The sequence below is a fragment of the Bicyclus anynana genome, chromosome 25, assembly GCF_947172395.1.
Source record: "Bicyclus anynana chromosome 25, ilBicAnyn1.1, whole genome shotgun sequence".
Classification (NCBI taxonomy): Eukaryota; Metazoa; Arthropoda; class Insecta; order Lepidoptera; family Nymphalidae; genus Bicyclus; species Bicyclus anynana.
Genome location: NC_069107.1, coordinates 6,686,159 through 6,712,623, shown reverse-complemented (window position 1 = coordinate 6,712,623; position 26,465 = coordinate 6,686,159). Strand labels below are relative to the sequence as shown.

General features: G+C 39.0%; 1 protein-coding gene across 1 annotated transcript; it reads right to left on the bottom strand.

The window, feature by feature from the left end:
• Window positions 1-623: 623 nt before the first annotated feature.
• On the bottom strand, window positions 624-25,799 carry LOC112058338 (titin). Its single transcript, XM_052889309.1, has 21 exons — window positions 25,518-25,799; window positions 24,864-24,999; window positions 24,103-24,225; window positions 22,835-22,999; window positions 18,478-19,624; window positions 17,648-17,785; window positions 16,683-16,880; window positions 15,321-15,518; window positions 14,823-14,946; window positions 14,376-14,493; window positions 13,121-13,406; window positions 12,688-12,940; window positions 11,838-12,017; window positions 10,777-11,334; window positions 9,934-10,099; window positions 8,643-8,757; window positions 6,511-6,764; window positions 5,397-5,463; window positions 4,645-4,735; window positions 3,319-3,526; window positions 624-1,353 (listed from the first exon to the last, which is right to left on the bottom strand). The coding sequence occupies exons 1-21, from the start codon at window positions 25,599-25,601 to the stop codon at window positions 1,286-1,288; spliced, it is 4,677 nt and encodes a 1,558-aa protein (XP_052745269.1). The 5' UTR covers window positions 25,602-25,799; the 3' UTR covers window positions 624-1,285.
• Between the last annotated feature and the right edge of the window lie 666 nt (window positions 25,800-26,465).

Below are 26,465 nucleotides of genomic sequence, written 5' to 3'. Positions count from 1 at the left end.
AAAAACTGTCATCATCCCTATTATTATGTATCTCAGTATTCCATTCAAATAATTGGTCACTACATAGTTTACTATAGTATTTTCAATTTTACAATTATTTAACTTGGTTTTTACAATGAAATTACATAGTAAAACGTAAAGTTACATTTGTATTTTCTTTTTATTTTGAATAAGCAAGCGCTGCATGCCTGATGGTAAGCGATGATACAGCCTATGGTGGAACGCGCTTGCATAGAAGATGCCTATTCACTCTTAACTTGAAAATACCCATATTGTAGGTGGTGGGGAAAACTGAAGCTAGTAGAGCATTCCACATCTTTGCAGTGCGTATAAGGAAAGAGGAACTAAACCGCTTAGTATAGTCATGGTAAAGTGGTACATTATAGTAGTGGTGAAAATACAAAGAAAAACTATGTAGTGACTCGTATTATTTGAATAGTACACCGAGATACATAATAAGCCCGCTGATCTACATAGATAGATAGATATACATTATTGCACTCAAACGTTGTACCTAACAGAAGATAGCAAAATATAGTCCAGTCCAAAATTCGAATCCAGTACCTCACATGATCACAAAGGCTGAACAAAAGAGAGAGGGTACAGTATAAAAAAGTCAAGTGTCTAAATATTAAAGAATTTATTTACAATTAATCAGAATTACAATATAAGTCAATATATAAAGTATAGTTCTACTTGCGGAAGACGGAATTCCTATCAACCTAGTACGTAATAAGTTTACAGTAATAACGCATGCCGGGATAGTCCAGTGGATATGACCTCTGCCTCCGATTCCGGAGGGTGTGGGTTCGAATCCGGTCCGGGGCATGCACCTCCAACTTTGTGTGCATTTTATGAAATTAAATATCGTGAGGAAACCTGCATACCAGAGTGTATGCAGGTTACCTCACGATGTTTTCCTTCACCGTGAGACACGTGATATTTAATTTCTTAAAATGCACACAACTGAAAAGTTGGAGGTGCACGCCCCGGACCGGAATCGAACCCACACCCTCCGGAATCGGAAGCAGAGGGGTTACTGGCCGTGATAGCCCAGATAATTTATCCACAACATATGCTATCATGTGAATAAAGTACGCTAACACAAGACGCGGATGGATTGGAGTCGCGTGCAGGGTTATGCCCGCCGCGCTCTAACGTACCGCTGATACCTAAAATTTTGTATAGCGCAGTTTGACGCACTATGTCCCTTCATAAAGTTGGTATCGTACTACATATAAAGGCAATCCGTCTTCCGAAAATAGAAAATAAGTAACACTTAACTCTACTGCAAGGCGATGAGACCGGGCGGCGGCTCTGGGGGCATGAAACCGGCCAGCGGAAGGGTTGGGTCTGGAATGTGAAACACTAATTATACCGGTGGTAGTCTTTCATCATCATCATCATCATCATCATTAAGAGCGCGCAGTACGTCGGTACGATATGGATAAAATTCGAAGCGCAAACGAGACGCCGAATTATCACTTTCACGTGAGTGAAAAGCACGGAGCGATTGACGCGCGACGCAAATTTTATGACGTGAGCGCCAAAACCATTTTTACCTAATTGCAAGTAAATTAAACAACATAACGAAAAACAAAATGGCCATGTTCAAGATATATACCTAATTTTCTATACAAAACAAAAATTTAAGAAAATAAGTTTGCTTTTCCTGAGTTTGAAAGCAAAATGTGAGCAAAACATGTATTTTTCAAAAAAATGAACTATCGAGAAAAGTTTTACAAATTGTGTATTTTGTATAGTCAAACCGAATCTAACACTTTGAAATATCATTCACCCAAATATCAGGCTCCTAACTTTTCCAGAATCTGAGATCCAGAACCATTTGTAACCACCAAATTACATATTGCACTCTCTTAACAGCCGATGGACGTCCACTGCTGGACATAGACCTCTTGCATGGACTTCCAAACAAAACGGTCTCGAGCCGCCAGCATCCAGCGGCTCCCTGCAACCCGCTTAATGTCTTCGGTCCACCTAGTGGGGGGTCGACCAACACTGCGCTTTCCAGTGCGGGGTCGCCATTCCAGCACCTTGGGACCCCAACGTCCATCGGCTCTTCGAACTGTGTGGCCTGCCCACTTCAGCTTCGCGACTCGCTGAGCTATATCAGTGACTTTGGTTCTTCTGCGGATCTCCTCATTTCTAATTCGATCACGCAGAGAAACCCCAAGCATAGCTCGCTCCATCGCTCGCTGAGTGACTTTGAGCCTTTTTATGAGGGCCACAGTTAACGACCAGGTCTCGGATCCGTAAGTCATCACTGGCAACACGCACTGTTCGAAGACTCTCGTCTTCAGGCACTGAAGAATTTCGGTTAGTCTTTACAGTCTCGAAAGTGATCCTTGTAAACTAAACATACTTCAAATAACAAAACGGGGGGGAGGGGGGGGGGGGGGGCAATTACCCCGGGAGGCATAGAAAGGGGGCGGCAGTACTTAAGCGCCACGATTTTGTCAATAAAACCCATCTCCTATCCCATCCAAAAAGTGGATGCACAATCAGCGACCAAAAAACATCCCCACTTAATGAGTGCCAAACACTTTTTGGCACTCAATTCAAGTAGTCGCATTTGCAAAACCAAATTGAATTGAATTGAATTTGGGATTTCATTGAATATTGGACTATATTTGGCCTTTGTGTATAATTTTCTTTACCAATAATTCTAAAACCATAAAGAAAAATTGGCCAGTTTTTAAGTGAAATTTCTACTTTTTACATTGTGCGTCCTTTTATTATAAAAGGTCAATAAGGTCAATGATTGTAGGGAAATTAATTTATGACACCTCATTTTCAGTAAGAAACAAATAAATTTAAAAGAGAAATGAAGATTGTGTGTCCTTGTATTAGAAAGCTCAATGATACAACCTAAAAAATCTAAAATCCAAATGGGCAAGCCTCACAAAACTGGTAAGACAAAATATAGCACAACAATATGCCTCTTCAAACACGTATGTATGACATGTATCTTCATCGAGTATGGCTTTAGTATAGAGAAGGAAACCACAATCACATCCACAGCGTCTTCGCCGGCGAAGACGAGGTCCCCGATATCTGACGTCACCCAGACGTGGGCTTTTTAACTCACGATCTCGGGGGCGCCCGGACTGATACACTCAGGCCAAAACACCCTCTAAACCGAGGTCCGAGTCTCAGAGGAGACGCGTTTAGAGAGTGGTCCCGCCCATCTACTCTGCTTCTGCCTTCGGGCCCCATCAGGCGATGCTTCTGCGCTCGCCCAAACCCCCCCTGACGCCGCCGCACTTACACAAAAAAAAAACCAAACACATCACTCACCGAACTTGCCGAGCGGCGTTGGCAGCAGCGGCGCGGCGCGGTGCGCGCGCAGCAGGTGCGCGTGCGGCGGCGCGCGGGGCGGGGGCGCGCGGGGCGGGGGCGAGCCGGGCGGCGGCGGCGGCGGGGGCAGCGCGTCCCACAGCGGCACGTGGTCGGGGTGCGTGGCGGGGCAGGGCCACGCGCAGCCCGTGCGGCGCGCCCGCTTGCGCTGGCACGACGAACATAAGCATCGTCATTGTCGTCATCATCAAGCCAGTCCAAAGCGGTGTCTCGTAATTAATGGGAATTAAACGCAAATGACTGCCGTGATAGCCTAGTGGATATGGGCCTGCCTTCGATTCCGGAGAGCGTACCTGCACCTTCAACTTTTCAGTTGTGTGCATTTTAAGAAATTAAATATCACGTGTCTAAAACGGTGAAGGAAAACATCGTGAGGAAACCTGCATACTACATTTTCCGCAACTTAAATCAGATAAATGATTGATGGTTGTATTTGTAGCACTTTGTAGCAATATATCCGGGAGAGTTAGTTCCATATCAAATCTCGAGTTAGTGATTTTGCTAAAAATACAAAGCTAAAATGCACTCTTATCATAATTGAATCAATAATGTAATTCGAGTGGCACCAAAATTATATTAAGAAATACAATATTTTTTTAAGTGTGTACCAACAGGCTTAGACCATTTAAATAACAGGACCTGCCTCGCTAACCGTTACCGTTACGTTACTCTGGCAAACATCAAAAATCAATGATCTAACGCGTTTATAAAAACTGTTGCTATAGAATCGATGTTTCATTATTGTAATCGTTTTCGTCGTGTATAGAGCTTCCTAAAAATGCCGGTTTGTGTAGTTAAATGGCATAAAAAACTTTTAGTTTAGTAAAAGATGGAGTAACGTTTAATTTGAAAGTATTTAAACCATAATTTTATCAAATTTGTAATAAAAACAATTTATAAAAAGATTCGATTCTTTTGACGAAACAACCAAACATCGATCAGTAATCGAATATTCTATGTATTTAATCTGTGGATAGTCTAAGCAATATATTTGTTAGTCTGTATAAAAATTACGCGCGTGTGTATTGGGAGTCAAATTTATAGTTGTGTGTAGTGTATGGACATAGAATATTTTTAATGGTGATAAATATTTTCGATATGTGAGTTTACCTCGTCCCCCTCAAAAAACGACAGACAATTTTGTTCGTAAATTTGAGTTGGGAGTTGCAATTTGGAAGTTTGGAAGTCCCTACAAAAGGCCTTTGTCCTGCAGTGCACGTCCATCGGCTGATATGATGATTATGAAACGCTGTGACTGTGTGTTACCTTTTTGACAGGCGGCTCCTCCACGTCAGAGTCCTGTCCCGGCTTGTATCCATCCGCGAAGCTGACTCGTTTCATGGCGCGACCCGCCGCCCTGATAGCAGGAAAAAACCACCTATACAACGCGTAGCCATGTGGGGGAGAAGGGGGCAATTGCCCCAGATGGCATACGAAAAGGGTCGGCGACAGGTGCCATGACTTTGTCAATTGAAAATAAAAACAAATATGAAAATCCAAATGTGCACGCCTTATAAAATTAATCATAAATAAACATCTTTCTTTATTAACCGACTTAAAAAAAATGGAGGAGGTTCTCAATTCGACGAGTATGTTTTTTTTTTTAATGTCTGTTACCTCATGACTTCGTCATTTTTTAACCAATTTTGAAAATTCTTTTTTTGTTTGAAAGAGCATACTTCCAGATTGCTCCCATTTAATTTTCATCAATATTGATACAGTAATTTTGTGCTAAAATGATAATAACGAAATTGCCCGTACTGCGACGCTTTCATTCACTATGCTAGGGCACACTAAAAACAAAAAAGTTGAACCGACTTCAAAATCACAATAATAAACTAAAAAGCGAAAAATAACATTGTATTGTGCTACCTTCTGATCACTTTGAAGGCGGTGCCAACACAGTGATGCATTGACTGAAGCCGATTCAATCAAAGTTTTAGGATTTAAAGACAGTTCTTTCCCGTTTTTTTTTCAGGCTTTAATTAATACGTCATTGGTTTAATAAATCAACTCACGTTGCAGATTTGCCTTTGTCAGCCGTCTCGCTGTCGCTGTCTATTTCGTTTGCTATCCCGCCGAGTACTAAAACAAAAATATATGTATTTCCCACTTATTTATATATTTTTTCATTTATTTATTGATAAAGAATACAATAGAAAACTTTAGCTAACTTATCAAAACTTTACAAAACATGCGTGAAATGGCAAGAATAATCGTACGTTGATTTTATACTTTTTATATTTGGGGATTTTTTACTTAAGGAAGGGGGAAGGGGATGAAAAAACAAGGTGGTTGATAGGTATGGGGAATTGGCGATGAGTGTTAGGAATGGGACTGAAAAAATGCGGTAGGTAATTGGGGGTGAAAAAAGAGAGCAGAAGAATTCAACTATTCAATCAATGATTGCCTATTTCCTGCAAAACCTTGTTGATTCTAACGTCCAGAGAGGTGAGGCTTTCCTTCTTCACAGGGGTCTCTGGGGGTAGGTAGGTCTTCAGGGGTAAACGCAATGGGGTTAATGGGGTGAGATTAGAGATGCAATAGATGTTGGGCGTTAAAGAATGGGTATAAAAAGGTGGTAAACATAACATAACATAACATGGATGATAGGGATGGGGATGAAAATTGAGGATGAAAGTTCGGGTGGGGATAAAAAAATTAAGTGTGTTTAAGAAGATGGGGGTTAAAAAATGAGGAGGATATATGAGATGGGGGTGAAAAAGGTGGGGCTTTCAAAGAGGGATGAAAAGGGAATGAAAAGAACTCAAATCCTGCACAACTTTGTTGATTCTAACGTCCAGAGAGATGAGGCTCTCTTACTTCACGGGGGTCTCTGCAATGGGTATTATATTGGGGGATATGTGCCGAAAACGGGTGTGAAACCGGGGTAAAGGGGGTGAGTTTAGAGAGATGGTTGAAATATGTGTTGGATGTTAGAGATTGAAATGAAAGGTAAACGATAAGAATGAGTACGAAAAAATAAAGTGGATGATAGGGATGGGGATAAAATTGGGGATAGGTGTTAGGGATGGGACTGAAAAAATGAGATGGGTATGAGAGATGGGAGTGGGCTTTAAAAGAGGGATGAAAAGGGGATGAAAATAATTCAACTTATCAATCGATGCTTACCTGTTTCCTGCAAAACCTTGTTGATTCTAACGTCCAGAGAGGTGAGGCTCTCTTTCTTCACGGGGGTCTCTGCAATGGGTACAATATTGGGGGATATGTGCTGAACGTTACCAGGGACGGGGGTGAAGGCGGGCAGGAGGGGATGGTCGTCGGGGATGGGGATATCGGCGTGCAAGTCCGTTTCATCCCCGAAACAGTCCCCGTACTGGAGGCGGTCGGCGGCGCCGTACATATCCATGTATGCTTCGTCGTATCTAGAAGCAAACAATAATATACTTAAGAACGCGCAGCGCGTCGGTACGATATGGATAAAATTCGAAGTGCGAACGAGACGCCGAATTATGACTTTCACGTGAGTGAAAAGCACGAAGCGATAGACGCGCGACGCAAATTTTATGACGTGAGCGCCAAAACCATTTTTACCTAATTGCAAGTAAATTAAACAACATAACGAAAAACAAAATGGCCATGTTCAAGATACATACCTTCTATACAAAACAAAAAATAAGATTGCTTTTCCTGAGATTGAAAGAAAAATGTGAGCAAAACATGTATTTTTCAAAAAAATTAACTATCGAGAAAAGTTTTACAAATTGTGTAGTTTGTATAGTCATAACGAAGCTAACACTTTGAAATATCATTTACCCAAATATCAGGCTCCTAACTTTTCCAGAATCTGAGATCCAGAACCATTTGTAACCACCAAATTACATATTGCACACTCTTAATAAAAGTAAATATTTCGAACACCCTCGTCAATAAACCTAACATGCAAACAAAATAAATGTCATGAAGAATAAAATACTGTCGACTAGTTGCGGTTAAGGAAATATCCATATCTTTTTTTGGCGCTATTTATCGTCATCGTCATCATCATCATCATCATCATCATCATCATCATCATCATCATGCATCATCAACAGCCAATGGACGTCCAATGCTGAACATAAGCCTCTTGTACAGTCACCACGGTCTCTAAATAAAAGTTAAGGATTTCGTAATAACTTCGTATTAAACCCTATTTTAAAAATCATGTATGTAACATTCTAAACGTCAAAATCGCTGTCGTCCATTTTGTGACGTCACTTCGACGTTTATTTTTGCCAAACGCTCCGTTTGGTAAAGGATTAGTTAACGTGACGTCATGAAACAGTTGAAATATAGATTATAATGGCCGACAGCTTTAAAGCTCGAATTGACAAATAAATATTTAGAAATTGAAGTTTTCATGTCACATCTTTTTTTTTTATTCTTTACATGTTAGCCCTTGACTACAATCTCACCTGATGGTAAGTGATGATGTAGTCTTAGATGGAAGCGGGCTAACTTGTTAGGAGGAGGATGAAAATCCACACCCCTTTTCGGTTTCTACACGGCATCGTACCGGAACGCTAAATCGCTTGACGGTACGTCTTTGCCGGTAGGGTGGTAACTAGCCACGGCCGAAGCCTTCCACCAGCCAGACCTGGACCAATTAAGAAAATCTCAATCTGCAAAGCTGGGGATCGAACCCAGGACCTCCGTTTTTGTAAATCCACCGCGCATACCACTACGCCACGGAGGCCGCCTTAAATCTCGAAAAAATATGGTATTTTTTTTCCTAATGATCAATTTAAGGACATTTAAAAAAAGCGTCAACTGACAAATTCGTTCGTAACACTCCCGATGGTCCGCGGGAGCCGGGAAGAGGGTAGCGGTAACCTGCGCGCACGATTTCACACCCACGCCGTCCTTTCTCCCTGTCGCACGCATATCATGGGACTGTCATCAAAAAGCTTGCCAAGCTATAGCTTATTGAGGGAGCAGCAGCCGGGTATCGAATCACAACCTCTCGGCCATGTTTCAAGCCTTTTTACCGCTGAGGAATTGAGGGAGGCTGAAATAGCTGGTGGGAGGCTTCGGCCGTGGCTAATTACCACCCTACCGACAAAGACGTACCGCTAAGCAATTTAGCGTTCCGGTACGATGCCGTGTAGAAACCGAAAAGAGTGTGGATTTTCATCCTCCTCCTAACAACTTAGCCTGCTTCCATCTTAGATTACATCATCACTTACCATCAGGTGAGATTGTAGTCAAGGGCTAACTTGTAAAGAATAAAAAAAAAAAAAAAAGTTTAGTAAAGTGCTGGGTACCCGGTGGCGACGTCGGTGCGGTTGGCGAGGCTCTGGATGCGGTACACCGGCTCCTCCGACTGGAACTGGCTGCCGTCGCCCGTCAACACGATGTTCACCTCGCCCGGCTTCAGACCTGACCACATCATCATCATCATCATCAATCAATCAATCAATCAATCAATCAATTATAAAAAGAAAAGACTAAACTAACTGTATATGTTCCTAACATATATAATAGAAAAAATTAAAATATGTATGAAAATAACAATAATATCAATTCAAATATTAATTTACACTGTACAATGCCTGATGAGTTGGATTTATCATCATCATTAAAGTCCAAGTCAAAGTTAAAATGAGACGAAATATCTTAGTATTTAGTAGTTAGGATTCAACGTGCGGGTGCCGGGTCCATCGTGCGGCAGACAGAAAAACCCCGAGCAGAACCCGGACTTGTAACCAATGTGTGTAGGGTTAAGGACGTCCTTATAAGGACGTTTATAGGAAGTAATTCTGTTTTTAGTTTTTTAATTCTCATGCTGTTATTTTTTAGAATAGCATTGTATTGTTTTCTCTTTTTAATACCAGTTAGTTATAATGTATTATTTAAAGTTTAATTTTTATTGTTTATTTAAGTTAGTAAGGTTGTTGTGTGCTGTGTTTGTGGCGGCATCTGATCAACGGTTCCAACTGAAAACCAGCGCTGCATGATCTTTTTACTTAAAGAGTATGTAGCATTATGCTGAGTTGGGGCCCTTTATTGGGTTATGCCACACATCGCAGGATATTGTCCTGACATATTATATTATGATATATATATATATATTTATTTAGGTAAATAGAATTAAGTTTTAGATTTATAATATAGTACTAAGCTAGCGAATTAGGTGATACCTGTAAGGCTAGTTTTAAGTTATGATGATAATAAATAAATAAATAAAAAAATAAATAAATGATAATAAGAGCAAATTGTGTTGTGTATAATGCTGTAATAAAGTTTTTTTCTTTCTTTCCTTGACAATTAACTAACACTTCCCTTCTCCGCTCGTGTTGTTCTCCCTGCCTATAGAATGCCCATCCCCGGCCCAGGCCTACCCCTAACCACCCGGTAATTTTGTAAGGGATTGTATTCCTACGGGAAAGAGAACCACGCGGGCGGCAGCTATCATTTATATGTTAAATGGACGACACAATAAAATAATAATGATAAAGATGATTTTAACTTAATATTAAGTTAAAATCATCTTTTAAAAAAAAACTTCATATTAAAAAAAAAACTTTCGACTGGATTTATAAGTATGTGACTCACCCCACCGCGACGGTCGCTGCGCACGTCGCGGCGTGGTGGGCGCGTCGCTCGCGCGCCAGTCGCACTTGATCTCCCCGTGCGCGCGCGCGCCCACCACCGTCTCGATGCGCCGCGACTCGCTCGCCGCGCCGCTCGCCGAGCCGTCCGCCGAGCCGCTCGACCGCTGCTGTAATTGTGGCGTGCACAAGGTTGTTAACTAGGGTAGATACACTAATAATTTTTAGTTATTTTACCGTTTATTTTTTCTGTTTCTTTTATGTGATAAATGACTAATATTAAAAAGAAAATATATATAATATTAGAAAGAAAGCTTGTGTGTATCTTTGTTTTTCTATGATTTTGACGGCCTCCGTGGCGCAGTGGTATGCGCGGTGGATTTACAAGACGGAGGTCCTGGGTTCGATCCCCGGCTGGGATGGTTGAGCTTTTCTTAATTAGTGCAGGTCTGGCTGGTAGGAGACGTTCACATTTTTAATATAGTCTCTGCGCTAAGCTGCGGTCAGACAGACGGACATGGCGAAACTATAAGGGTTCCTTGTTTACTACGGAACCCTAAAAAGGAAGAAATAAAAGTTCTATCCATATTATAAAGAGGTAAATTTAGTGGTATTGTAGGGGATCTCTGAATCTACAAAACCGATTTTGAAAATTCTTTTAGTAATAGAAAGCCACGTTATTTGTAAATATCATATATACTTCATCCCCGTATTCTCACAGAAACGCAGAACTACGTCAAACCGTAACATCGGCTAATATTATAACTAATAACCCAGGACCTCGTATCCGAAACCACAAGGACTAACCATTGGGCCAATGGGGTGTAAATAAAAAAAAAATACCAACCTGGCTAGCAACATCACTCTGATACGCCATAGCCATCTGTTCGTACATCTCATAGTTCGCCGCCTCATAACTCTCTGCATACTTGTCTTCGCACTCAGTTTCAGCATCTATTCCCTTATCATAAAGACCAATATCGCTTGTAGCCACTTCTATTCTCTTGCTGTAATCATGACCGGCTGGTACTTTACTATAATCACTGTGATTGGCTGACAGCTTATTGTAATCGATTTGATTGGTTGAAATTTTGGCATAATCACTCTGATTGGCTGAAATCTTGGCATAATCACTCTGATTGGCTGAAATCTTAGCATAATCACTCTGATTGGTCGATTTGTAATCACCAGAGAGTGATCCGATTTCGTTGGGATACAGACTTGGCTCGACTTTTATATCGACCTCTTTGTCGTATAGAGAAATTTGATTAGCTGAAGAGGACTCTAGGCCCTTCTGATAGAGGCTGTTTTGGCTCGCGCTGATGACGTCATTGAAACTGTAGTTGGAGTTCTGTGATGACGGCCGGAGGTGGCTTTCGTCCTTTTCGTAAAAGATTGGCGCATCCTGGAAAGATATATCAATACATATAAATAAAATTTAAATGTCTGTCTGTGATTTCAAAATAACTGTGTTTTCTCAAATAAAGTTTTACACGATACTAAAACACAGGCAATCTTTTATTTTTTTAAAATTTGTTAATTTTTGTCTCGGGATAAACGGCTGGGTTAATTTTGACGGGAATTTCACAATAGCTTGGCAAGTTCGTTGATGACACTCCCGTGATATGCGGGCGACGGGGGAGGGTGTGAAGTCGAACGCGCGGGCCATAGGGAGTGTTACGAACGATTTTGACAATTTACCAATAAAATGCAAAAACCCCGCAAATAAACAAAAAAATATACTTTCATATAGTGTATAACAAAACTTGGAAGTTATTCCTTTGACTTTTTAAATCAACATTAATTTATTTAAAGATTAGTATACAAGCACTTTTGAAACGTCAGGTAATTTTATTAAATAATGGTGATAATTAAAGTCGAAAACTTATCATTAAGGCTCAGACTCACCTTCAAGCTAATACTGCCAACGGACTCCTGCGAAGATGCTTGAGACGTGTTGGACTCGTCCGGTACGGAGAGTGCGGATGACGGTACAGATGGTACGGATGGTACGGACGGCGGTACGGAAGGTACGGACGGTACGGATGGCGGCACGTCTTGAGGCGATTCCACTGTTTGTGGTGACGGCTACATATACAAGAAAATTATAGGGGTTATACTCAGACCAATTATAGAAAGACCTGTATCGCACTCATAGTCACGAACAAAATAGCCTGTCATTTTCTGAAGAAAACGATCTTAGATTTGGTATATATCTTATACTAAACTAGAAGTTTTTCCCGTTTTTTAAACAATTCAATTACACAGAAAGGTATTTTTACGGAGCTCTTTAACCGACGTACACGATTACTATTATTTAACATTGATTCTATAGAGACAGTTTCTATAATCGCATTAGATCGTTGATCATATACTTTGACAGAAAAATAACGTCTAGGGAGGCAGGTCCTATACAATAATTGGTCTGAGGGGTTATAGTATCAATGGGCTAGTTGACTCATATCAAATTTAATATAAACAATTGTAGGAAATAGTAGTCTTGAGACTGATATGAAGTCAGGTTGCGCGACTTGTTTCCCTAAAGAGTGGGGAGTTAGAGAGGGGTACCGATCGGCTGGTGGGAACTACTTGCGATAAAAGATTTTTAATAGATTTTGAAATTTTGAAAAATTCTTATTTATTTTGGAAACACTTAGACAATTTTTACGTATAAATTCATTAAAATTGACCTTATTTACCCGAATGTTTCATAAAAATCAATATATTCCTAGTCATCATCCCCATTCTCTTGACTTACTTTAGGCAAATCGATGTTCGCGACATCTGTTTTGGACACAGAATCTTCTTCAAAAGCAACCTTGGGCTCTTGCGCCTTCTCAACTTCCTCAGGCAACTCCTCGGGTCTGGGTGTCTCTTCTACTTCTTGCTTAATGTGAACGTTCTCGACGAAATCATTCTGCAACTCCTTGACATCGATGATCTCCCTCGGCTTCTGACGCCGGGGTGAGAATTCCATCATTTTGTGTCCAGCTTTTTCATCGTCCGTTAACCTACAAAATAGACTTCGATATTGAAGATTATTTGCTTTTTAAAACAGTTAATACGCTGTTAATTTTATATAAATAAAATAAATAAATAAACTAAATGCATAAATAAAATAAAATCTGTTCTTAGAGGATGTTTACTACTTTCCTACTCCTTCTAACGAAATCAGTTAAAAATCAACTAACCTTTCAGTTTTAATGTTGTTTAGTATATTGACGTCAAATAATTCTTCTTCGAAACTCTGCGCTGAGTCCGAACTTGATTGCCTCATCTTCTTCGCCTTCTTCTTCTCTTCTATTGCCTTCTTCTTCGCCTTCTTGGATTTCCTATCTCCTCCTGATTCGGTATCGCTACTGTCGCTGCTAGAAGAACTCGAAGAACTCGATTGTGCTTTGTGTTTCTTCTTCTTTGCTTCCTTCTTCTTTAGCTTCAGCTGTTTCTTCTTTTTAGCTTTCTTTTCTTTTTTCTTTTCTAAAAAATGGAATTGTGTCACCAGATTTATTTTAGAGTTCTCAAGTATTCAAGACTTTTTATTTAAAAGTCATATTTAGGTATGGTAAAAGGATATTGTATTTATGTCGCATTTTATTATTTTTCTACGATTGCCAAATAAAAAATGGAAAACGAGTAGTGTGTCACAAGACATTAAATAGAGTTCTCAAGTACATAAATTATTGAAGACTTTTTTTTATATTTAAAGGTCATATTAAGGTATGATAAAAGGATGTTAACCCCTCTCATTCTGAGAGGAGACTCGAGCTCATCAGTGTGCCGAATATTGGTTGATAATGATGAAAAAGATATTCACGACCTTTTTTTAATTTTTTTCAATTTTCAAAAAACATGACAGACACTATTCGTTAAATAAACTGCACCACAGCAATATTTGCGCTTTACCATCTTAAACCGCATAGTCAGTTAAAAACATGTCAACTGGTAAAACTTCATTTAGACCCGAGTTCACCGAGTTTCATTAAAACTGCGTTTACAGAACCAACCCGTCAAATATTAAACACAATTTGAACAAGGAGCCTATTCAGCAAACGCTTTTTGACTCTGGTTTGTAAACCGAGCGATGGAGAACGAAAAGTGAATGATTTATGAACAATTTATTTATTATATATAACATCATTGTAACTTGCGAGGAATTCCCCAAATGGCGGCGATTTTTTGGGGAATTGGGATATGTTCTTTCCCCAATTTGGGGAGTTTCCACTTCGATTTGTAGGGATTTAGAAAAATACGTATTGGCAACACTGATTTATTATGTACCATGTCAAATTTGACAAATATTTGTTATATTTTGTTTGTTTTGAAATCGAAGCTGCGAGCATCCAGTGGTACTTAACAGCGTTTAACTTATTTAAACGGTTGATTATGTTTAAACGAATGTCGGCGAAGTCGAACCTTAGTCGTTCAGTTAAAAAAAATCATAATCACCCTCTTCTTCTATGTTCTTCACTTTGTTTCTCTTCTTTTGCTTCTCCTTTAGTTTCTTCAAGAGTTTCCGTCCCATACGACGCCGCTTCGCTGATTTTGATTTAGCTTTCTTGATTGCCTGATTATAATTAACAATTTATTAATTTATTGACCTCACCCATCCAGGGCCCTTAGTCATGAGCTGGTTCTTGCATAGCGGCACGATCCAAACTAATGACTAAGGGCCCCGTATGGGTTCGAAACTAGTCGGGCATACTCCGACCTAATATCACGTGAGTTTTAGCCGTGTTCCATAATCAATTAAAACTAGTCTAAGATTTTCAGATTTTTTTCTATACTTGTAATGACAGGTATCCGAACCGCATTTGTTCGGTTTTTATTACTTTGACTTGTTTTCAAATCCTAGCCAGGAATCGAATCCAAGACAAAGTGATCGTAGTTCCTCACCTTCTTTTTAAGAAGTTTCCTCCTCCTCGCCTCTTCATCTGTCTCTGATACTGAAGATAGAGTCGACGTGGAATGCTTTCTCTTTCGTGATTTGGACTTCTCTTTTAGATTTTTTTGTTTTTTACTGAAAATAAGGAACCATAGATTAGTTTTTGACGGCCTCCGTGGCGCAGTGGTATGCGCGATGGATTATCAAGACGGAGGTCCTGGGTTCGATTCCCGGCTGTTTCCTGGAATCGATTCCGATTGAGGTTTTTTAATTGGTCCAGGTCTGGCTGGTAAGAGCCTCCGTCCGTGGCTTTATTTGGCTAATTACCATCCTACCAGCAAAAACGCACCGCCAAGCGATTTAGCGTTCCGGTACGATGTCGTGTAGAAACCGGAAGGGGTGTGGATTTTCATCCTCCTCCTAACAAGTTAGCCCGCTTCATCACTTACCATCAGGTGAGATTGTAGTCAAGGGCTAACTAGTAGAGAATAAAAAAAAGGATTACACACCTTTTGTCTTCCTCCTCCATATCAGATTCCTGACTCCATCCCTCGCTACTGAGTTTTATCTTTTTAGGCTTCTTCTCTTCTGCTTCCTTCTCGCTTTCTTCTTTCTTCTTCTTCCTCGACTCCTGGCGCACGGGTGTAGTGCTTCTGGAAGTTTCTTTCTTGGATTCTATTACATCTGGCCACACTGCTTCCATAAACCTATTTGAACATTAAATTTAAACAAAAAAATTGTAAAAAAAAATATTAACCTGTCATTTGTTTCAGAAAAAATATAAATTTCTACGAAAAATACTAAAATAAATAGGTTTTAGAGCACCCTCTAACGTTCCGGTTTAAGTATTAACTTGCAGCGATAGTTTGTTGGTCTGTTAAACTACCCCCTAATAGTTTTATTTCATTTTTTGTTTGAAAGCCTTGATTCTCGTTGCTTATATACTCCGCGACCGATTATTTCTGCAACTACCGTCTACTTCGTAAATTTATTAAAAATGCTATTGCCATATATGTATTTTGATGAGTAAAGCAGATTTTGTTTTTCCTCCGTTCTTTATCTGAATATTTAAATAGGTGTTTACGTAATGTATATTAACCATATCTAATTGTTTAAGCTTATTAATAAAATTTATTTTCGATATTTTAAGAACAAGTTAATTTTAATTATTATTAGGTGTGAAATGACTAGTAATTTATACCCTCATTTTTAATTTGTTTGTTGGTAAACAGTACTCATCAAGAAAGGCTATAGTATAGTCATCATCCTTATTAGCACTGCTTTCACCTTAGACCATTCAAAATAACGGACCTGTTTGGCACCCAAATTCACTCGTTTTTTGAGGGGGACGAGGTAAACTCGCACATCGAAAACATTTAACACCATTAACTATATTCTGTGTCCATACACTACACACAACTAAATAATTGACTCGCAATACACACACGCGTAATTTATACACATACTAACCAACACATCGCATAGACTATCCACAGAATATATACATAGAATGTTCGATTTTTTGATCGATTTTTTTCTGTTCCGTCAAAAGAATCGATTTTTTAGAAATACTTTTTATTACAAATTTGATAAAATTATGGTAAAAATACTTACAAATGAAACGTTACTCCATCTTTTCATAAAGTCCTACTTCTTTCTACAAGTTTTTGGCCATTTTTTATGCCATTCAACTGCACAAACCTGCACTTTGAGGGAGCTCTTTACACGACGAAAACGATTACAACAATTCTTTAGCAACAGTTTTTATAAACGCGTTAGATCATTGATCTTTGATAGAGGGGTAACGGTTTACGAGGCAGGTCCTTTTTTTAATGGTCTAAGTTATTAGCACTGCTTTCACCGCAACTTACCTTTGATACTCCCTATCCAATGACATCTCGTCGTTCCTCTGCGGCGTGGTGCACGCCGAGTCAATGTCCCTCCTTTCGGCCATCTGACTGTCTTCGGCCTCCCATTCGTTGGTCAGAGGCAGCGGCGTACTCTCCATGGAGACCAAGCTGTTCTGGGGATACCACTTGCGAGCTTTTGGGAACGGCGCGTCTGGGATTCTTGAAGAGGTTTTTTATTATTAGGTCATTGACCATTATTAACTATCATTAATGATAGTTTGGTCAGGACTTTTTGAGACAACCCACTCGCAATATATTTTTAATATTTTATAAACACTATAGTGTTTTTCAGATAGGATGGGTACGGTGACAGTTCGTTTCACTATTGAAAGTTTGCCGCGATTCACGATAATAGTACGTATTATGAACGTCAAATTTATCCTGATCTGACTGATCCTTTCGGGAAACTTCGCGACATCTTTTCGTCCGATATTCCTCAGTGCCTGAAGACAAAAGTCTTCGAACAGTGCGTGTTGTCAGTGATGACCTAGACTTGGTTCCGAGACTTGGTCGCTAACTGTGGGTCTCATAAGAAGGCTCAGAGTCACACAGCGGGCGATGGAACGAGCTATGTTAGGAGTATCTTTGCATGATCGAATCAGAAATGAGGAGATCCTCGCAGAATCGGAGATCCGCAGAAGAACCAAAGTCACCGACATAACTCAACGAGTCGCGAAGCTTAAGTGGCAATGGGCGCATAGTTCGAAGAGCCGATGGACGTTGGGGTCCCAAAGTGACCCCGCACTAGAAAGCACAGTGTTGGTCGACCCCCCACCAAGTGGACTGACGACATCAAGCGTGTCGCAGGGATTCGCTGGATGCAGGCGGCTCAGTATCGTGATGTTTGGAAGTCCCTACAAAAGGCCTATGTCCTGCAGTGGACGTCCATCGGCTGATATGATGATGATGATGATGATGACACTCACTGATCGCATCCGTAGACTCGGTCGACGAGCGCCATCTTGCACATTTCCAGTTCCTCATAGACAACGCTGCGGTCCTTGACACAGTCGCAAGACTTGGGGTTCGCCGCATACCACAGCTTGGGGTTCATGCGGGTTTCTCTGCGGAAATACATATTTTGTTAATGCATATAATATCATCATCAAGATCAGCCATAACCATAAGATATTTATGCCTATACCACAGAAATTAGAAATCATATGTACAAGTACAGAAGATTCACTCCGCAACGTCATTAAAGTAAAAGCGACTCTCGCTACAACACAATACGGCGCAATTCAGTTCGAACAAAATTATTAGCCTACCGTTTTATTTACCTACAGCTCTTATCTTTATTACATCTATTCAAACAACGTTAGGGTTGTCTTCAAATACTTAATACTAGATTTAAAATAAATACATTAACAACATAACATAAACAAGAAAATTGAAGTACTTATTCGGTAGATATTATTAAATAAATGCCTACTTAAAATATTTTTTTTTTCATTACATCATTTGGAACTTAGTCTCCGATTCTTATTATTATTTAGGCAGCCAAATGCAGTACAATAATTTTTTGCCATTTTTTTTTTGGTTAATAATATTTGATTCAAAGAGGATCCGCGTCGCGTCTGTTTTCGACCTCTCCAGGCGGTAATTGTACGTTTTTGCTAAAGCACGGAGTTCGCCAGGCCTGCCTGGATATTATCAGTGAATAAAATGGGCTATATTTTAACCCCCTGAATGGGTACGACGCAGATGACACCGTTCTCAAGTATAATAACTATAAGAAAATGCAAAATCTACTTACTTGTAGCATTTCTTTTTATCGTGCCTAAACAACAATGGCTGACAGATCTTCAACACGAAACTCCAAGTCTCCAACGAGTCTACCGTTGATTTAGACATTTTTCTCTCCAAAACTTCATCCAACTCCTTTTCCACAGACAACCTAAAGCTTTCCACAGATTTATATCCACTCTCCATTGTGTCTATACTTTTGTAGCTATCAGATGATCTGTACCCTCCTTCTGAATAGTTGCTTCTCTGACTATTCATAACTTTGTCATCCAGTTCAGGGGTTACAGAAGATCTCCTACTAGCTGGACTCTCTTCTCTATTTGGTGACATCTCATACTCTACTAATGCTCTATCTTGGCTTGTTTCGTCGCTTAAAGTCTCTTGCTTAATTTCATTGATCACAGATTCCAAAAAGGTATCCTCATTCAATCCGTCCATAGATGAATCTTTAGTATTATCTTGGTCATAATCTACAACACTTTTGTCAGGTGAGTCGTAAAAAGATCTTTTCTTTGCCTTAGTTTGCTGGGCGTATCGGTCTAGTCCGCAATTTTCGTCGAATATGTCCAAAATTTCATCATCGTCTATTTCATATTTAAACGAATCTATAACAGGTTGTAGCTTTTCTAATTTCGCTGGTACATTTTTGGGACTTTCTACCCTATCTACAGTTATTGATGTATCGTTGTTTTTGTGTTCTGTGACCGATGGGGTCGACGCTGGTGCAGGATTGGGCGGTTTGTCTGGAACTTTAGGACTAGATGTGCTGTTTTTATCATCGTTTTCCAATGACCAACTGTCACAGACTAAATAATCGTTGAGGTTAACGTCTGTTTCTTTTTCTTCAGTATTGTCTCGTTGAGGCTCCTCATGTTTTCTTTCTTTGCTCTTATCTTTGTGTTTTGAATCCTTTTTGTGATCACTCCTTTTATGTTTGTCTGACCTCCTTCTATCTTTCTCTCTTTCCCTATCTCTTTCGGATTCGCTTTTCCGTCTACCTGATCTGCGTTCTTTTTCATTCCTTTCTAATTCATCTTTTTTCTTTTGGAAAGGATTATCGTAACCGGGTAACAACTTTTGATAGTCGAATTTGTATTTTCTTCCCTCCTCTTTAGCTTTTTTTGCTTCACGGATCAATTCGTCAACTTTAGTTGGATCTATAAATAAAGTTATTATATTTATCTAAAACTATTAATTTACTATGAAACACAGCTAAAATTCACATAGTACAACGTCAGAGTATGCCTGTCTAGCTTCAAACCCACACAGTGTCCTTAGTCATGAGCTGGTTATTGCAATGTGACACAGTCCACACATATTTTGATTGTGCCACGTGAGTTTTAGCCGTGTTTCATAATAATTGAATATGAATAATACTCACAATAGTTCTAAAATCCAAAACTTTTACAATATTCTATTATTTTGCAATACTTCGCAAAGGCTACTTACTAGCTACTACGAATGTTTCAACACGCAAAATAAATAAACTAAACTAGAACACTCTAAAGGACAAAAGACAAAACATAAAATTAAGAAACCAACAATAACTACTAAAAGAACACACAGCTAATCTATACTTATAATAAATCTGTAGAGAAGTCAATTCTGTACATGAAATATATTTCCAAAATAACTATCAGCGGGTGATTAGTAATCGATACTAATGGCAAGAGACCATATATGACTTCTTCCTCCGTATCCGGAGGGTGTGGGTTCGAATCCGGCCGGGGCATGCACCTCCAACTTTTCAGTTGTGTGCATTTTAAGAAATTAAATATCACGTGTCTCAAACGGTGAAGGAAAACATGGCGAGGAAACCTGTATACCAGAAAATTTTCTTAATTCTCTGCATGTGTGAAGTCTGCCAATCCGCCTTGGGCCCGCGTGGTGGACTATTGGCCTAACCCCTTTTATTCTGAGAGGAGACTCGAGCTCAGCAGTGAGACGAATATGGGTTGATAACGACTAATGGCACAAATGCAATCAGTAAAATTTTCGTCTGTCTGTTTGTATGTTCGTTATAGATACAAAAACTACTCGACGAATTTTAACGAAACTTAGTACAAATATTCTTCATATTCCTGAGCAGGTTATAGTATACTTTTCATCACGCTACGATTAATAGGATCAATAGCAAAGCAGTGAAGAGAAATGTTGGGAAAACGGGAGAAGTTACTCCATTTTTACCGCGATACTACTGCAAGGGCTGGATTTAAAGAGGTCTAAGGACGGACAAAGTCGCAGGCGTCCTTTAGTCATTCATAAAAACCTACTCAAATCTATACTAATATTATAAAGCTGAAGAGTTTATTTGTTTGTTTGTTTGATTGAACGCGCTAATCTCAGGAACTACTGGTCCGATTTGAAAAATTCTTTCAGTGTTAGATAGCCCATTTATTCAGGAAGGCTATAGGCTATATATTATCCCCGTATTCCTACGGGAACGGGAACCACGCGTGTGAAACCGCGCGGTGTCAGCTAGTATAATACAATTTTAATGAAATCAAACAGATAATAACTAAGACAGACATGTGCATAGACTAGAAGGAAAAGCAGACAGACACACAAGTACATACATATATATCATAAAATATGCATACATTTGTAGCTAAATAATCAACTAAAAGTCCTATTATAGGCAAACTCTACAACTGAATCCTCATTGTGGCAAACAGTGCATATTGAGTATGGTTTTATAGATTGGCAAATTCTTTCGTAACTCCCGACGGTCCGCGCGGGCCGGGAGGGGGGGTAGCGATGCACGCGCGCACAACCTCACACTCGCGCAGTCATACCCCCCGACGCCCGCATATCATGGGAGAGACATCAACAAACTTGCCAGGCTATAGTACAGCCCCTGTAGCAAAGTGGTACGTCGATTCTCTTTCTACGATCGCAATCGCTTTGAAAACTAGAATAATGTATGACATTTGCTATCGACAGGACAGACACGTGATTTGTCATTCCCATACATTTTTCTAGTTTTCGAAGCGTTTGCGATCGTAGAAAGAGAATCGACGTACCACTTGGCTAGAGGGGCTGTACACTGTCGTCATACCAACGCACTGTGCCACGTGGGAGAGAATTAATTACTGTTTGTCTATAAGCAACATAAAGGTGGTCGTATATATAACTTACTGCTAGACCGAGTGGCTAGTTTGTTCTGTCGATGTATGGACTTGTTTCGTGTGTTATTAGCACAGACTCGAAAGTTGCAGCCTACACGCATTATGAGATGGATAAGATGGATAAGCAGGCATCGTTTTAAAAAAAAACATAATAGTTAGCAAAATAACAAAATTTTAGCATATGGTTTAGTAATAAGTAGAGTGCGCACACGATATGTTTATGGTGATAAACTAAAAAAGGATAAACCTGGCTGAGTTTGTTGTGGGCTCTTCTCGGACCAAGGCGCGTTTGGAACCCTCGTAACTTTAATTTTAAGTTTTCGAATAATTATTATCACCATTATCTTAAGTTTAATATTATTACCTGACGTTTCGAAAGCTTGTAAACTAAGCCTATTTGAAATAAATGAATTTTGACTTTGACTTTGATAAGTTTGCGCGTGGCCAAAATAAAGAACTAATCAAATAAATGCCGTCGTCTATCTATATTTATAGCCTCAATAGCTCAATGGTAAGAGCGGTCGAACTTATAACAGAGGTGGTTCGATCCTCGCCCTATTATATTGGTCTATTGTCGAACCCACTCCTAATACAGTAATTCCCGACTAGTTGGAGGGGCATGAGAATATTGGTCATATTTAAAAAATATACGGCAAATATGATTTTTTAAACAAAAAATCTTTAGGCGGTTAAAAGAGAGATTTATCTTGCGCGCACTCTATTATTATATTTGTGTTATAAAATAAACCAAAAAAAAACATTAATTAACACAAAACTTTTAAGGTAAAATGGTGCGAAAAAAAGAGTTATGCAAGCCAAAAATGCACACTAAAATATAAAGGAAAACTTTGGACTACATTTATATCTCTCTTTCGTCTCATCACAATAGCTTACAGAGATAAATAAATCATACACGCTCTCTGATATTGAAAATCTAACGCTGGCCACAGACAGTCAAGTAAGTAATTAAAGAAAAAGGATATTGAAACCACACCAATAATAATATTTCGATATTTGTTCTATACTTGAACATCTGTGGCCAGCTTAACCATTCCAGTGAGAGCGATATAGACATAGGGAAATTAATAACGGATCAACAACATTGTTTATTAAAAACATACACTAACAATAAACAAAGAACTCAGAACGGCTAAACTCTTTCTGTGGACTGTAAAAACACAAAAAAGCTAATCTCTGCAAAGCCAAAGAGAAAAGGAACTGAAAATATTCTCAACTTACCAAGGAATGATTTTATAGGTGGCATAGCCTTAGTTGGCATGGCCGTTTCGCTGGTGGACGTAGGGCAAATCAGGCCAAGTGGTATACCAAGCTCTACCAACTCCATCTTTCGTTTGATGTCTTCTATCTCAGAGAGAGTACGCTTCTGTAGTTCTATGTACGAATCTGTGAACGTTAAACATCTTTTTTCAACAACTAGGTTTTTTTTTATTACAACATAGTCACAAGTTATCTATCACTCTCTGTCTAACACCATACCTTAGATAGAGAGAAAAAAAGATGAATTTCAGAAGATTCTAAAACCACACGACAGAAACTCTAGCTATAAATTGTAAGACTTTTTTATTGACAAGACTCTTGACTGCTATCTTCCTGATGTTAGTGCAGTCTAAGATAGTAGCAAACAGGTACAAGGTTCATGCTACCCATACTACAAACTCCCAGATTTATTTACAACTAGCTGACGCCACGCGGTTTTACCCGCGCGGTTTCCGTTCCCGTAGGAATTCGGGGATAATATATAGTCTATAGCCTTCCTCGATAAATGGGCTATCTAACACTGAAAGAATTTTTTAAATTGGACCAGTAGTTCCCGAGATTAGCGCGTTCAATCAAACAAACAAACAAACTCTTCAGCTTTATAATATTAGTATAGATTCTTTGTTATCAGCCTATTTTATCAATCCACTTAAGCCAGACCTTCCTCCTTATAAGAGAAGATATGGCTTAGTGGGTAGCCCACCCAACACACTCTAATGAGAAATCTGTGCTTTGGGTGATAATGCATTAACAGATTTAACAAAAACTGAAAGCTTATTTTGATAGAGCCGCCAACCCATCCACCCCAATCAACTAGTGGTCGAGACTTGCAATTACGATCCTTACGATGACATCACTATTATCATCATCATATCAGCCAATGGACGTCACTCAGACGTGAGCTTTTTACTAACTGGAGATATCGGGAGCGCCCGTACCAACATCTTTCCGAACGGCCCTCTAAGGCACTCAGAAGTTCAAGTCTCAGAACAGACGCCCTTGGGAGAGTATTCCGCCTATCTACTATTCTTCTGCCTTCAGGAGATGCTTCTGCGCTCGCCCAAACCCCGATGACGCCGCTAAAGTCCCATTAAGGAACATACCATATATATCAGTTTTTAATGATAATGACAAGGTCCAATAGCAGTGCTTTCAGAGGCACTGGTTAGTAACCCAACTTAGCTGAAAATGTGCACTGAAAATGATTAATATGAATTTTTAGAATGTACCTTGAAATGATTTCCTTGTACTACCAGGTTTAGGTGGTTTTAGTCTCTTCAGTTCAGGGTCTGGCTCGGGTTTCGGTGCCACCTTCACACCAGACAGTTTACCGATAATCACTGGTGTTGCATCTGAAATGTAAAGGATGACCTGTTAGTCAGAGGCTATAGATATAAAGTCTCCAAAATAGGATGTGGGTGACCCTACACGCAGCTTATACAAAAATCTAGACGTGTAAGTAAGACCACCACTACTCTGCGTTACAGGTGATACCTAAAATATTATATTGTGTAACGCACAAAGTTTGGAAACGTCATAAAGAATGTATCCAACTATAACTGTTATATACAAATATTTTGTCATCATTAACATTAGAAGTGCAGTTTAAATCTATTTAATCTACAAGCAAGTCCTATTATATAACAAGTACTGCAGCTGCAGCTTTATGAGTAGGAAACGTTTATTAGGTAAGTGTGTTTTATTGTCTGTTATTTTTTTTTTTTAGCTTAGCATTTTTGTAGCTTCATCACTAACATAATATTTGGCTCACTATTGAGCACGAGTCTCCTATCAGAATGAGAGGGGTTAGGCCAATAGTCCACCATGCTGGCCCAATTTGGATTGGCAGACTATGATGTTTTCCTTCACCGTTTGAGACACATGCTATAATTTCTTAAAATGCACACAACTGAAAAGTTAGGAGGTGCATTCTCTGGACTGGATTCAAACCTACACCCTCTGCATATTATTAAAATATTAAAATACTTACTACTGCTAGGTATTGCCTTTGGTGCAACTATGGGACTGATGGGAGTCTTCTTCTGTATCGAGAAAGCACATACTCTCTTCTTGTCAACGGGCTTAAATGGTGGTGTCAGCTTTGAAAACTTTTTGATTTTACCTGTCTTTAGTGAAATAAAAGTTAACAAAAGGCAATATATTAAATTTACATTATAAATAAATTGGGTATTATTTGATTTTTTTGTTTTTTTGATGTGATATAACTCAAAAACAATTTGATTTATTTTAAAACTACTTTCAGTAAAAAGTATATACAGGCCGATTCCCACACGATCACTTTTTATAAATCCATACATACATAATCATTATTGTGATGAATATATATAAATGTATGGATGTATGAGAAATCATAGTTATTTCAGTAGGCCCTAGGCAGAGAAAACCTATACCATGAGACAGAATCAGTCAGGTTGCTAGATCTCTAAATAGTCGTGTAAGGTAGGTATTGGTCCTTAAGGGCTTACAAAATAGGGTCCTATGCCACGGGTCAAACAACCGAGACGGAGATCTATAGATCTGGATGCATATTATCCAAATTAACACCATTGGAATAGACCATTTTTTAGATATTTATAGTTTGTAGTGCACATAAAAAACTTAGGTATACTATACTAATACCAACCAATACTATAGGTTTGCTCGAAGGTGATGACTCCGAGTCCTTTCTAGCAGGATCCTTTTTACTGGATCCTTCACCGGGATCCATGGTTTTATGAGCAGTGCTTTTGATTTAATCAAATAACCTTCGCAACATTTACATCCACTGTTTTAACATAACGCATACGTTTTCTTTTACTACATTAATTAGGATTTATGTTTTTGTCATTGTTCAATGTTTCATGTAACAAAATTTGTTTTAAATTAAAATTCAACGTTTTGTTTGCAAATTGCAATTTGTTTGATTTGCAATATTTTTTTTTTATTAAAATATTTTTTTTTACTGGCTTTGGCTTTACGGCTCTGACTTCTAGCCTCAGAGTATAAAGTACATTGAATATTAGAAACCACAGATTAATAGGATATGTGTAGATCTGAGACTAATCATATAAGGACCTGCCTCGCTAAACGTTACTATTCTGTCAAAGTATACAATCAACGATCTAATACTGTTATAAGTATTATAAAAACTGTCTCTAGAGAATCGATGCTTCATAGTTGTAATTGTGTTTGTCGGTTAAAAAGCCCCGTAAAACATCCTTTGTCAAGTTGAATGATGTAAAAAACGATCAACAACTTCTAGTTTAGTATATGATGTAGACCTTATCTAAGCTCTTTTTCCTCAAAAACTGACAGACAAATTTGTTCCTAAATTTGAGTGCAGTACTAGTTCTTATGTAATTAGTCTGAGGTCGATACTGAAAAAATCTGAGGGCATTTAAAAATGAACAAAACTATAGTGCAAATATTAGAATAACTCAGTTTGATACTTGCAATATAATTTTTTATATAAATAATTAGCGGACCCGGTCAAGCTTCGCTTTGACTTATGTGCACATCTTCACCAAGTAAAATATTTACTTAGGAAATCTTCCCTATCCCTACTCTACTCTAACCCTACCCTACCCCTTGA

Excerpts from the sequence above, each read along its gene's own strand:
- LOC112058338 (XM_052889309.1), bottom strand. The coding sequence starts at position 25,601 with ATGGATCCCGGTGAAGGATCCAGTAAAAAGGATCCTGCTAGAAAGGAC. Across the intron at positions 15,519-16,682 it reads TTGGATAGGGAGTATCAAAG|GTTTATGGAAGCAGTGTGGC; the intron begins GTAAGTTGCGGT and ends ATGTTCAAATAG. Across the intron at positions 11,335-11,837 it reads TTGGCAGTATTAGCTTGAAG|GATGCGCCAATCTTTTACGA; the intron begins GTGAGTCTGAGC and ends ATATCTTTCCAG.